We start from the raw sequence: 14,786 nt of genomic DNA, 5'->3' as shown, positions 1-14,786 counted from the left end.
CAAAATGACATGAGACTGTGCAGTATCTCCATTTAATGAAAATGCATTGTTTTCATGGTTTGCAAAGGATTCTTTCATACGTTCTCTTTCACCTCACAACGCCTCTTTGTGGTAGGCATTATGCCCATTCTACACGTAAGAGAATGACATGCAGACCTGGCCAAATTAACCGTCTGGTAGATGGCACAGCAGATTACTGAACACCAGCTCCTCTAAGACCACTATTTCTTTCACTCCACAATGTAATAGAATTGCCAGTGCTGACGCTGATGAAAGCTTGTCTAATGCCTGGTGGGGCTTCCCCGCAGAGCAGGTAACTCGTGTGCTCTGGCCCTGGTGACACTGAGAAGAGCCTCTGTCAGCCCTTCATGATCTGTCATTAACCGGCCCACTTAGCAGAGTCCTCCTAAAATGTTTGTAATCCTTTTCCATAGGTGGGTGACTTTTATTTGCCAGTTACTTAAATTAGTCTTTGAATTTTTCCACTTGTGAACGCTGAGTCTCGACCAGAAGCAACTTTGGGAAACCATTTTTCCTTTTTAACACTAGGTTGTCTTGAAATAGGAATTTCCTGATCCCAACAACTTAATGAAACTCCCTCTCCTTGGAATTCACTATTTTTGATATTTTTCTAAAGAAGTTTCTGGATAACAGTACAGGGGATTTAAGAGAAGTTTTGGGATTTCTGGAGAGGTCCCATTAATGACAGTGTCCTTCCATCATGCGTATATACATATTTTCTGTAAGAACAGAAATGTCATGTTAAGTCTTTAAAAAAGAGTATGTAAGTTGGATTTTGAGAACTTGAGAAACAAAATGGAAGTGATTTTTAGGTTCTTTTTTTCTTTTTTTTTTTTTCTTCCATGAGATTGTGTTAGTTCACAGATATCCTTTAAAAGATCTTTTCCCTGGGTGGCGCAGCGGTTTGGCGCCTGCCTTTGGCCCAGGGCGCGATCCTGGAGACCCGGGATCGAATCCCACATCAGGCTCCTGGTGCATGGAGCCTGCTTCTCCCTCTGCCTATGTCTCTGCCTCTCTCTTTCTCTCTCTGTGACTATCATAAATAAATAAAAATTAAAAAAATAAAAAAAAAAAATAAAAGATCTTTTCCTTTCTTCTGCTTCTCTTATTTGATAGAAGTCACCAGACCTAAATGTCAGCCAGCTGCCGCCACCAGCCCCAGCCCCTGCACCAGCTGTACAGGCTTCTGCTGTGACTGGCTGGTCCCCTAGAGTTACCCAGGTTTTGTTTGAGTAAGCTTGCTACATTTATTGAATCGTCTTTGTAGTTTAGTTTATGGATACATTTCACAGTTAGAATATGATTCGTCCTTCTCTTTTTTTTTTTTTCCCTGCAGATTTACTTATTTTAGAGAGAGTGAGAAAGAGAGAGCAGGGGAGAGGGGAGAGAATCTTTACGCAAACTCTTCACTGAGCTTGGAGCCCAACGTGGCCGACTATCCTGGCCTGAGCTGAAACCAAGAGTCACTCAGCACCTAGGTGCCCCTAGTTCATCCTACTCTTAAAAGGTTTCCTTATCTCAAATTAAAACAGCCTGGACAAACAAATTTCCTTATTTCTCACTAAGTCCGCAAACAGGCAATTGTTCCTGTTAACGCCTCTCACTTCTTGGCTTAGGCGCCTCTCACTTCTTGGTTTAGGCGATGAGGGGACAGGGGAATGCCTGGGGGAAGAGCGTGGTCATTTGCATATGAAAATTGCACACTCTAGTATTTAAAGGAAGGATGTCCTCACACTCAATGCAAATATTTTCTTCAAGCTTTGCTTTCTCGAAGCATTTTATACTAAAAGGAGAGAAACCACACAGCACAGTTTACCACCCTTGTTGGTCCTACAGAAAAAGCTCATGCATCATAAACAAGGTAACTTTACCAGATGCCCAGGATAGTATCCTGTCAGCCCGAAGGGTATGGCCCTCCTGAAAGCCAGTTTTGGAACGTGCTATTAAGACAGATGCCGACCTGATTTGGCTTTTTACCACTAAAATGGTAAATCCACTAAATGGATTGATTTGAGCTTCCTGATGTGTTCCCTGTAAAACATAAATTATTCTATTCTTAAAAGGTCAGTAACTAAAACAAATCACTGGTGTTCATTTACGAACTAACCATTTGCTGGCCTTTACACTTTATAAGCATGTGAAGAGCCTCGACAAGTTTAGAACTGTGTTCTGACACATCCTTTGCTCTGCAAGGAACATTCTCTTAATTCTTCATCTGTCACCATCCGGTTGAGGTTTTTCTATGTGTGCCCTATTTTTTCTTCTAGGATTACTAATACCGTGGTGGTGGTTACAGGACAACAACTTCAGACTCCCTGCCAGGGAAAAACTGGCAACTGCTGTAAGCGCTGATGTGTCCAAAACCAAACATATCCTACCTCTTATTTCATGGAACCAGAAGCTGTTAGAGCTGATGGGGAGGCTAGGACCTCAGGTTATGGATCTCACTCAACTGTGGAGGCACCAGGACTGGAGTTCCCATGTAGAAAATGAAGGGATCTGGTGTCCTGACTTACTGATTTTGTTCACGGTGACAATTCTCCTGAATTGTTGCTTAGTATAGCGGAATACAGAATTAACTACAGTAATGTGACTGGCCTGTCTACCTCTGTCTGCTAATTCAGTGGTTCTCAAACTTGGCTGCACATTAAAAACCCCTGGAGTGCTTCTAAAATCATTATGCACAAGCCGGACCACCCCACACCTCCCACTCCACCCTCTGCCCCAGCTAATAGAAGCAGAATCTTTGGGAGTAGATCCAGGCCACCATGAATTTCCCAAGTGACTCCAGTGTGCAGTCAGCATTGAGTACCCCTGCTCTGATCCGCTTGACAAGCTGCTGAGGTAGAGCTCTGCTCAGAACACCCTCTGCCTGGATACCTCAGTAGCTTTCAGGTGTCACCCGGTTTAGCACTACAAGTAGAATGCCTAGAATTCCCAGCCTGCTCCTAGGCCACTGCTTCTCAAACTGTCAGCAGGGTCAACAGAGTCCGTATCATCAGAACCTGTTAGAAATGCATGCTCAGGCCCAACCTACTCATCAAGAAACTTGGAGGGAGTGGCCCAATAGGCCTCTGGTGATTCTGGTGCAATCTAAAGTTTGAGAACTACAAGAGAAGCCACTAAGGAGATTTTAGGGACGTACTTTGTTCCTTTGCTCTTTTTTTACTCCGTGTTGGACCGAGGATAGAATAGAACACCAGAAAGAATGAGGACCAACAGTTACCTCTCCTGAGCAGCAGCTCAGTCCCTGGGCATGGAAAATGGAGGTGTCTCTTAGCTCTGCTTCTTTAATTGCTACAATTTACTGCCCACCCCCCACCATCTAAACATTTAATCCTTTTTGGGTTTTTCTCCTGTTGTTGCAAACTTAGTGTTAGAACATTTGATTCTCACAAGAGCAATAAATAGATTTCTTTCTTTATGGTTAGTTCCCAGAAATGAACGCTATGATAATGAGACGGTTCAGTTTGCCTGGAGATGTGGACAGAGCTCGACAATATGTATTGCAGGTAAGATTATCTTATAAAAAAAAAAAAAAGATCATCTTACAAAGAAGGCAGGAGCAAGAACAATGTGGCAGAGTTCTTGAATCAAATAATGTAACAAGTTTTAGATGCAAAACCAAGTGTGGTCAATCTTTGACAAAAACCGAGGAGGAACTTGTATAATTCCTTTTTCTTCTAGAATTCTTTCTAAAGACTGCAATTTAATTGGCCTTGGGTAAGGCGTGGACATTAGGATATTTTTTAAAAGCTACGCAAGTGAGTCTAATGTGCAGAGCCCCACTAGTCAGAAATCAGTCTTCCCCAAATCCACGGGTAGCATGCTGCTCCCAGCCACACAGATGCGCCCCACCCGGGGCAGGCTCTCACCTTTGCCACCACCGTGATTATCATCATCTCAGCATTGGTCCTCCCTAGTCCCTCCCAGAACTGCCATCAGTGGTCACTTGAGAACCAAGGGCTGTAAGCTTACTTCAGATGTATTGCCACATATCCTTGGAACTTTTCTGTAGAAGCCACATCTTTTTACATGTTTTCCCTCTCAATAACTATCTTTTGAGAATGAGATAGGGTGAACAGTTTTTAGTAAGCTCACGAGTGGTCTGGGATCTATGGTTAGTGCAGTACTTAAAAGAATACCAGGTATAGTTACCTTTCAGATTTCCAAAAAGCAAGACCCCCTCCAAAGGATATATTTCTCTTAACTCTCTGTACTTTAAGCATCACGATTTGCCACCACCTCTTTGGAGGGTAGTTCAGCAGTATTAACAACTCCGTACAAGGGGCTGTAGTTGAGGTCGATGTACCTGGGAGAGGTTCTGGTGTCAGAAATAATAGTATTACTGAAGGCTGAAGTGAGAAGTCAGACTGAAAAGAGGCAAATTTAACCTTTGATCTTAGCAAAACAGTGAAGTTGCAGCAACCTTAGGCAGAAATGCATTTAGAAAGGCACAATGTTCTCTTAAATTCCCCAAAGACCTCTAAATTCTAGCTCCCTTCACCCAGAGCGCCTTCCTAATCCCTTATTCCTTCATTAAATATGAATGGACAGCTAGGATTACTAAATAGTTGATTAGAGCTTGCTGATTGAGACCAGGGTAAAGGGAAATACTCAGGGAAAAATGTAAATGGGAGGGGGCGGGAAAATACTGTATCCATAGAACAAGAACAGAATATGTTTTGAAAAACACAGAACGAGCTCTAAGAAAATCTAAATGATTGTAAAAAACTAGCTCCAAAGGAGGATTCTAACATGAAATGAGCAAATCTTCGAAAAAGTAAACAGCAAGGGAAGAAAATGAGAAAAGCTTTGAGAGGATCAGTACGACATGAGGCAACAGGTATTTCAGGAAGAGAATCCAAAAACAGAAAAGAGTGGTCTGGAGAAGAGCTCAAAACTGGCTTGGGATATAGCAAGAACCCTGGTTGCCAGGGGGCAGCAGGCAAGGCCTTCCAAATGACGAGGAGACATTCAAACCTAGAATTCGGGGATCCCTGAGTGGCTCAGCGGTTTAGCGCCTGCCTTTGGCCGGGGGCGTGGTCCTGGAGTCCCAGGATCGAGTCCTGCGTCGGGCTCCCAGCATGAAGCCTGCTTCTCCCTCCTCCTGTGTCTCTGCCTCTCTCTCTCTCTCTCTCTCTCTCTATCATAAATGAATAAATAAATAAATCTTTAAAAAAATAAAATAAACCTAGAATTCTATATCCGTTCATTAAAATATGAAGGCAGAAGTCATCCTTACACTTAAATACTGTAAAGCTGATTTCCATTTTCTGAGTGAGTTATCTCTGGATATATTTCAGTAACAACGTGGGAACACCAAGAACAAGAAAGCTGTGGGCACTCAAATCAGTGGACTAAAAAAACCTACCTGGGATGGCAGCTGTTAGAGCTGGAAGGCAGTCAGCCTAAGCAACAAACAGAATGATGAAGGCAAAAAAAAAAAAAAAGAATGATGAAGGCAGTGGAGAGATTAGGGATCAGGAGCTGCTTTCCCAAAGAGGAAGAAAAGGAGGCAGTTATATTCAGAAGTGGGCTTCTGTACAATACGGCACAGCAAACTAAAATACATCCTATTTTGTGTCAATTGGTAAACTACAGAATGATACTAGGAATATTCTATTCTGAATGACAGTGGGCTCATGAGCTTGGAACCACGGAGAAGGAAATAAAATGATAGTTACAGGACTTGATTCTGCAGCAAATGTATTTTTACTTCATGGAAACAGTGTTTTATTAGCGTTCAGCTTTTAGAACCAACATAAAAACATGGTTCCAGAAGAGAATGCAAATCTCTATAGCGTAAAGGTATAAAGAATAGGAACACTGGTATCCTTGAGATAAAGTGAGAAATTGGTGCTACATGAACTTAACAGAAGGTGGCAATAGAATTAACAAACCAGAAGGCGTAGGGTGGATGGGCTGCATCCTCACCTTTCTTAGCAGAAAGGTAATAAAGTTGCTAATTAAGACATTAAAACCAGCAGATAAGGCTGTTGTCTTTAGAAGAACAGAACTGTTGATTTCCATCATACGTGCTCTTTTATTATGTATATGTTTCTTTTCTATAGTTTTCACTTAAAAATTTATACATATTGCAAAAAAAAATTATACATATTGCATATGTGTACAACTTTTAAAAACTCAATACTTAAAGGGAAAGTAGATGGCTATTTGATTATTAATGAGTTAGTTGAAAGAGCTGATCCCAGTGAGTGATGCGTCTCTCCTCTTTTGTTGTACTCCCCAGAGTGATGGTGTGCAGCAAACAACCTACCTCGCGCAGCGGTACTGCCATGAAGCAATCAGAGAAATCAGTAAACTTCGACCATCCGCTGAAAGAGATGCCCTCATACAGCTTTCAGAAATTGTACTCACAAGAGATAAATGACAACTCTTTCTGTTATTTCTGGCAGCTATTTTACCAGACTGTGCCTAAAGAATTTTGTGAAATACACTTTGCTTCATGTGCAATAACCAAAAATCATTTCAAAAAACCATTTCAACCTTATTGATGGGCAATTTTTTTTTTATTGGCAAAGTTTTTCAGAAAACTTTTTAAATGTAATTAAACCACCCGAATTTGTCACTCTAGTCCTGTAAATTCTCATCGAGGTATCTTGATGGTTATATGTGGTATTGTTTACACTGTTAAGATCCACATGTAAAGCCATTACACAAATAAATAATCAATGTTAAAATTCAAATGGTTTATCATGTTTCACCATAGGAGTAAAGGTCACAAAGACTGTGAAGTCTACATTTCAATCCACATTAGATTTTAACAGTATCCAAAATTTCATATAGGAGAATGGTTTATTATAAAAGACTGTACATAAAATTTAGACAACAGGTTATATACAAAATTAAGAGAACATTCCACTTGAAAAAATGAAAAAGGTAGCTAGCTGATCACTAGTGATACTGAAATCATGTTTAAAATTAACAAAGGCAAAATGCATATACAACAGTCACATTGATTTGGTAGTAATAATGGCCTTTAATTTTCAGAAATAAATGTTTTGCACTAGTTTTAACCATTTACTATGCTGTTATAAGTCTGTAACACCCAGTACATAATAATTGTAATTTAAAATCCAAACAGATCCTCAATACACAGAAACCCACACTTGAGTGCTCTACTTTAATATCCTAGGCAATAGAGAATTACACACAAGATGAGAAAAAAAAACATCCCTCCAACCCTCCCTTAAGAGGAGACACACAAAGTGCATGTGTTGCATTTCAATCTGTTGGCCAGGTATATCCCTGTTCACTGATTAATACATGATCCACCTTTTTTTGAATTATCTTTTTAAATCCTTTTTATGTTGCCAGTGACAGGTAATGGATTTAAACAGTGCCTATTCAAAAGTCAATTGCACCCAGTTCTACAAAAACAACATGTAAAAGATACTTATAATTTCCTTTCATTGAGCCCAGTATACAACAATCCACTGGAAAACCAAAGGACTGATAGAGCAGTCCCTAAGACTTTTACTTACAGAATGTGCACACACTTGAACACATTTTCTTAGCTTTGCAAAAGTTACTTTAGAAAAGGAGTTCAGTAGATTGACTTGTAAATACCCATCTCAGATTTTAAATCTGCAAAAATCAGTCACTGCCATTGGGACAGGGTGAGATAAGGCTAAAATTTTTTTCCAAGTTAATATATTGAGAAAATAGAACCATAATTCTGCAATAAATCAGTATCTTTTATTATTTATTTAATTATTTATTCATTTATTTATTTATTTATTTTAAAAGCAAACCAGTGAAGGAAAGGACAAAAACCTTTGGTTCACTTATGTATTTATGAATGGAAAAAATTTATAATGCAAATTCACTCATTAAAAAACTTAAGTACAAATTACATTACAGATAACCCTTTGTTTTGTTTCACATGGAGACCTTAGAGACTCAATTCATTTCAAGAGACCTAAGTACGAGTACTCCAAGTAAATATTACACAAATTGGAAGCATCTTGGATTTTTTTAAGTATATTTCAATACATAAATTTGTATGCATGCTTTAAACAAATAATATATTTCAAGAATGAGAAAGTCTAAACAAAAAGTATGACCAGCACCAGGATTGAAATTTTCTGATTTTAGTATTAGTCTGACATAGCGTTAGTAACCATGCTGCACTGAAACGTAATGGTACAATCTGAATCATGATTTGTTAAATATCATACCCCACACCCCCAGAATACTTAGGCTGGTCATAGTTAACTGTGTAAGTAAGCATATAAGCATAATCAGTTACAGACAGCCTCTTGTATAAATTGCCATTTAGCAATACACAAACTGCCTCTAAGATTTATGCTTACAGGTAGACATTCAATTATACCAATAAAACAGCATGTCCTGAAAATATGGGCACATTTTAAAACATTTTAAGACAAGTCTGTTAACCATAATAGTCCCACAGTATGACTGAGTAATAAGAACCTACTTTAAAAGCAAAACCTTTAATCAGTATAGTGCATGATTGATTCAACATAGTTCCCAGGGAACAGACCAGTCACTCGATTGCAGACTCCTTCATACCAGCCGTCATCATTCTTCTTTATTACGTAAATGATTGCACCCTCCATGAAGGATAGCTCATCATCCTTGTCTTTCGTATAATCATATATTGCCACAACTATGGAAAAGACAGTTGAAATACCATGTTTAAGTGCACTATTTCCAACATTTAACTGAATTTTATTTTATTCTTTAATACATTTATTTTTTATTGGTGTTCAATTTGCCAACATACAGAAGAACACCCAGTGCTCATCCCATCAAGTGCCCCCGTCAGTGCCCGTCACCCATTCACCCCCAACCCCCACTCTCCTCCCCTTCCACCACCCCTAGTTCGTTTCCCAGTTAGGAGTCTTCATGTTCTGTCTCCCTTTCTGATATTTCCTACCCATTTCTTCTCCCTTCCCTTCCATTCCCTTTCACTATTATTTATATTCCCCAAATGAATGAGAACATATAATGTTTGTCCTTCTCCGATTGACTTATTTCACTCAGCATAATACCCTCCAGTTCCATCCACGTTGAAGCAAATGGTGGGTATTTGTCATTTCTAATGGCTGAGTAATATTCCATTGTATACATAAACCACATCTTTATCCATTCAAATTGTAAAATTTAGTACCAATTAAATCTATAGTATAGCAAAACAAAGTATTTGTGCAAATCCTGTTAATTCTTACATCAGTAAAAACAGGCAAGTCAGTGGCCAACCAGGTGCCTAAATCACTGCCTTGACTGTAGGATCACACACTGACAGTTTGACTAGAGAGAAGTCAATAGTCTCAACCAATCTATCCAGGAAAGATCCTGGAGTTTTCATATTTATTAGATGTTTCATTTGTTCAAATATCAACAAAGTGCCAACCACCGCAAAACACCATTTTCCAAAATATGTACTGGGCAAAGCTACAGAGCCAAAGCTACAAACAACCCACACTAATTTGAAAATACATATATCCTGGAAGGTCAATCTCATCCTACTCATCCACAGAAAATAGCATGTAATTTATGGGGCCATCCCTAGATTTTTTTTTTTTTTTAAAGAGTATTTACATAAAGGTCAGAGTTTTTTAAGGGGGAAATAGGTGAGCAAAGACCCATTAATTAAGACTTAGAGAACTGTTTGTAGTTCTGTGGTATTCAATTATTTGGAGTTCAAAATGTTCACTTGCTTTTTTTTTTAAGATTTATTCATTTGATAGCACAAGCAGGGGCAGTGGCAGATGGAGGGAGGGGGAGAAGCAGACTCTCTGCTGAGCAAGGAGCGTGATGGGCCCTGGGATCATAACCTGAGCCAAAGGCAGACACTTAACCAACTGAGCCACCCAGATACCCCCTATTCATTTCCTTTGTAAACACTGCTGTGGAAAGGACAGTCATCAAAAAATTACTAGTTTTCCAAATGGTTTATGAATTTAATTGTTCCTTCATTCTGCCTTTGTAGCTTGATAGTTCTCAAGCTATATGTAATTTTCTAATATATGTGAGATGGTAGGTGACAGAGATTTCCATTGATTACCTCGTTTTTCTTAAAACAGTTCTTAGGACATTAAAGATATTCTGGCACTCGCTTTTCCCCTGAGAAAGACAACTTCTCCTAATTATTTTGAATTAGTGAATTATAAATAAGGACGAGACCTGAAGTACTGATCCATAGCACCATTTGCTAAATTAAAATAGCCAACATTCTCTTCCCCCTTACAAAACTAATGTAGTTAGTTAATATAAGTTACAGTTAATATAACTTCCCCTTTACAAAACTAATATAGTTAATATAAGTTATAGTTAATATAACTAATATAGTTAATATAACTAATATAGTTACTTAATAAGTAAACTCAACAAGTCCATTCTCCTCCATTTTAATCCTGCAGTAGAATCATAGTTATAAGCTCATTGACCCAAAAACATACAGAATAAATAGTACTAAATTATTATCCTGGTATAATTTTGGCTAAATAACCACTCAAGAAATTATTATCCTGATATATTCTGACTAAATAACCACTCAAGAAAATTGAGTGATTACTAGAAAAGCATTAGTAAGGAAAACATGGTAATAATTTAAATAGGCAACTAACATTATTTATTGTCAATTATTATTTGCTTATTAGCATTGGTAACATTAATTTCTTTGTATTCAGAGTCACAAAAGGTTAGAGTTTGTGTAGAGGACTTTTAGACTGATTGTGACAAAAGCCCGATGTCTTCAAAGTTAGTCAGCAGAATGAAAACTGTCTTTTCTTTGTGCTTTTAGTTCCACTTAGACCACTTAGAGCTGGTAAGAGTACTGAACCAATTTGTTTCCATTTTCCAAGTCCTTTTAGTAAATGAATCCCAGTCATACCCAACTTCTCCTCCCCCAATGCATATATTCTCTCCTATAATATAATGCTTACAGCTGAGTACTTAGTCATTAACAATTCAGTGTCCATCCTACTTTCCAGAACCCTAATTCATATAAAGAGTTAAGCTCCAGGGACGCCTGGGTGGCTCAGCGGTTGGGGTACCTGCCTTCAGCTCAGGTCGTGATCCCAGGATCTGGGATCAAGTTCTGCAGTGGGCTCCCTGTGAGGAGTCTGCTTCTCCCTCTACCTATGTCTCTGCCTCTCTCTCTCTCTCTCTCTCGAATAAATAAATAAATCTTTAGAAAAAAAAAAAAAAGCTAAGCTCCCCCCCATTCTGTATGGATTGTAGAGTCTTTTGGAACTCAAAGTCTACCACTCTAATCCTACTTCTACATGATAAAAATTTGAAGACAGTGATCTAGTTCCTCTGCAATCTTCTCAACTTGGAAACAATGCATTCAACTGTTTCACGTTATAGGTGCACTTCCTAGATATCTTGCCTCCTGAACATTCTCCTCTCAAAGGCATTCCTGTTTGCAGGATCTTAAACTGTGGTACTCAGAACTACACATAATACTAGTGTAGTATAAATGGATATGATCAGATTGGTATATATTAGGTTACAGTTCAGGTAAGGTACCCTAATAATCTGGCTTCTGGAAGTCCTGACATACCATTGATTAATATATTCAAAAATTCCTTTTAAACCAGGTTTTATTCATCTTGATTATAAAGGTAATTATTTAAAAAGGTAATTATTTAAAAATTTAAAAAATTATTTAAATATAATCGTATTAAATCTCAGCTCTCTGATTTCGACTACAGATTAGCAAACAATGGCCCATGGCTGAATCCAAGCCACTGCCTTTTTTGTAAAAAAAAAAAAAAAATTGTTGAAACATGGACACATCCATTCACTTATGTACTGTCTATGGCTGCTTTTCTGCTACAACAGCAGGGCTGAGTAGTTGTGACAAAAGGGACTATATGGTTGGCAAACTTCATTTATACTTCATTTTGTAATACAAACATCAAATTATTATGTTGTTCACCTGAAACTAATAGAATGCTGTTGTGATAATTAAACTTCATTTTTTTTAAAGTTAAAAATATTTATTATCTGGTCTTTTACAAAATATGTGTGATGACCACTAACTTAAGACTATTATTTCAACTTATAAAGACATTTTGTAATTCTGCTCTATTGCCAAATGTATTAACCATTATATCATTCACGTTTATCAACTTTTTATTAGTTCCATATTAGTCCCAATTTAAAGTTAAATTTGCATTTCCAAACCAGGAAATACAGGAACACAACTCAAGACTATTTAGCTTTATCAACCTCATAATGACCACAACATATCTCTATTTGAAGGTAGAGGAGAATCTAAACATAAAGTAGACTATTCAAGATTCCCTGAACATTATGTAGAATATTTACTATTTAAAAATATTTTAGGGGGATCCCTGGGTGGCACAGCGGTTTGGCGCCTGCCATTGGCCCAGGGCGCGATCCTGGAGACCCGGGATCGAATCCCACATCGGGCTCCCAGTGCATGGAGCCTGCTTCTCCCTCTGCCTGTCTGTCTCTCTTTCTCTCCCTCTCTCTGTGACTATCATAAATAAATAAAAAAAAAAAAAATTAAAAAATTTTAGGGCACCTGGGCGGCTCAGTGGTTGAGTGAGCGTCTGCCTTTGGCTCAGATTGTGATCCTGGGGTCCTGGGATTAGGTCCCTCATCCAGCTCCCCACAGGGGAGCTCCCTCTGTTTCTCCCTCTGCCTCTGTCTCTGCCTCTGTCTCTGCCTCTATGTCTCTCAAGAATAAATAAATAAAATCTTTTTTGAAAATAAATATAAATATTTTAAAAGGTACAGCATAGGGAATATAGTTAATAGCACTGTAATAGCTTGTATAGTGACAGATGGTAGCTACACTTGTAGTGAGCCTAGCATAACCTACAGAGATGATGAATTTTATATTGTAAACCTGAACTAATAACAATGTATGTCAACTATAGTCAAAAAATTTAAACACACATACATACACAAAAGGAAAACCACCAATTCCCTTTTAGCCATGTATTCAAAACTTTGGCACAAAAAATGGTGCAGGTCTCAAGAGCTACAGCCACTTGCTTAATGTTAATTAAAGAGAGTAAAGGCCAATGGAAGGGAATGTATTTCAAAAGGCAACCAAATGTGCTTAACTACATTACAAGCATTTTTCAGAACTCGACAAATACAGATTTTAAAATAGCACAGAGCTGGATGAAGAAAAGCAATTAACTCTAAAAACAGAATTTCTTTCTTTCCTACCACTATTTCTTAATACATAATTATAGTGAATGTCAAGTAATTTTGATAAATTTGGATGTTAGGGTTATACATAATTTCATGAAAAAAATCTAGTGATTATCTTCTCTTTTACAAGATCAACTAACTGAAAACTTTAATTGAGGCTTTTTCTCATGATAGTCTCAATATATTTTTAAATATTTAGATATAAAAGGTTTCTCTTTATTCTAAGAGCTTTGAAATTCTGTTTTAAATCTTTACTAATTACATAACTTTAGTAAGTATTTTAACTCCTATTTTGTACCTTGTTTCATCTATAAAAAGGAAATAGGCAAGTTCATCTCCAGCTGGAAACCTATGTCTTTTGAAAAACCACATCTAGCATTACAACATACTTTTAATTTAAAAAATAAAGATAATTCCTTTATACTGGAAATGTCTAGGAAATAAGGTTTAATTAAATTTTCTTGGTTGACAAAGCTATTCAAAGGGTTGAATAGTCCAGTGTCACTGGACTAGACACTGGACTATTTTTTATAAAGCTATTTATAGCTCTAAAATTCTGTAATTAGGTTAAGCTTCCTTTACCCCAATTCAATGATGACTGTACCTTACCTTTCTCAATATAATTTTTGGGGGCCCAAGCAGGATCCCCATCTGCATATGGATCATTATACTGAACTACTGCAGCCTCCTCATCCTCATAATCCACTGGAGGTGGTGGTGGCGGAGGTGGAGAGTCATCAAACATGGGAATGTCATCTGGGGGAGGTGGTGGTGGTGGAGTTGGACTGTCAGCAACTAGAAGAATTCAGATAATTAATTTGAATCAGAAATTAGAGTAAATGAAAATTCTTAAAAGAATTTAAGAAAGCTCTAGTTTGTATATAGCATGCACTATAATAAAACATGCAAAGATTAGAAATAAAAGCTTGGTGTGTTAGAGCTTCTATTATTCTTAAGAATAATTTTCCAATAATCCAATGAGCTAAAAATGAGAGTATCAGGAAGTGCTACAAAGTAATGAATGCAGCATCCTTTTATATGGATTACAGGAGTAAAAAAGTTTCCTTACTCCAAGGCTTGGATCAGAACAAATGTCACCCATTTGTTAGCCTACCTCTTTAAATAAGCCTGTGTCACATTTCTCATTTGGACTACTGTAAATGTTATGAATACCATTATATTAAGGTTTGATAACCATTCACTGCACACATTCAGGTCTCTGATTCTGGCTTTTAGTTCCCCAGAAATAAATCTCCAGTGAGTGGATTTTTATTTTTGTCTGTTTTAGTTGAGAAAAAAGTTGGCAGTTATCAGGTTGGCTTCTATGTGTATGTTTTCTATTCTTTTTTTAAAATTTTAACAGAAATTAAATGAGAAATTAAATAATTCCAAGTTAATACAAAATGTCATTGAGTATTTTTCAAAAGTATTTGTATTCACAATCAACTTTTTAAATGTAGAAAGGAAGCTAAGATTTTTTGCATTATTGCTAGTAAAACTTAAACATAGGATGGGGGAAAGACTTGATCCTAAAGACCCAATTTTTTAAGAAAATATCCACGATAAAGGTTTTT

General features: G+C 37.5%; 2 protein-coding genes across 19 annotated transcripts in view; one reads left to right on the top strand and one right to left on the bottom strand.

The window, feature by feature from the left end:
* The window catches only part of PDSS1 (decaprenyl diphosphate synthase subunit 1), a 43,747-nt gene extending 37,016 nt beyond the window's left edge, over positions 1-6,731 (top strand). For 5 of the 9 annotated variants that reach the window (XM_077896739.1, XM_077896737.1, XM_077896735.1 and 2 more), the window contains 2 exons: positions 3,453-3,533; positions 6,275-6,731. In XM_077896739.1, coding sequence (XP_077752865.1) covers positions 3,453-3,533; positions 6,275-6,415 — 222 coding nt within the window. In that variant the 3' untranslated portion in view covers positions 6,416-6,731. Of the gene's footprint in view, positions 1-2,288; positions 2,363-3,452; positions 3,534-6,274 lie in introns of all 9 variants that reach the window. The other 4 variants (XR_013379269.1, XR_013379271.1, XR_013379272.1 and 1 more) reach the window with 2 other exon arrangements.
* ABI1 (abl interactor 1) overlaps positions 6,533-14,786 on the bottom strand; it is a 117,655-nt gene continuing 109,401 nt past the window's right edge. For all 10 annotated transcript variants that reach the window (XM_077896724.1, XM_077896727.1, XM_077896725.1 and 7 more), the window contains 2 exons: positions 13,822-14,007; positions 6,533-8,677 (listed from right to left, as the gene is read on the bottom strand). In XM_077896724.1, coding sequence (XP_077752850.1) covers positions 8,502-8,677; positions 13,822-14,007 — 362 coding nt within the window. In that variant the 3' untranslated portion in view covers positions 6,533-8,501. The remainder of the gene's footprint in view (positions 8,678-13,821; positions 14,008-14,786) is intronic.

Source organism: Canis aureus, chromosome 5 (genome assembly GCF_053574225.1).
Source record: "Canis aureus isolate CA01 chromosome 5, VMU_Caureus_v.1.0, whole genome shotgun sequence".
NCBI classification, from domain to species: Eukaryota; Metazoa; Chordata; class Mammalia; order Carnivora; family Canidae; genus Canis; species Canis aureus.
This window is presented reverse-complemented; position numbering and strand designations above follow the sequence as displayed.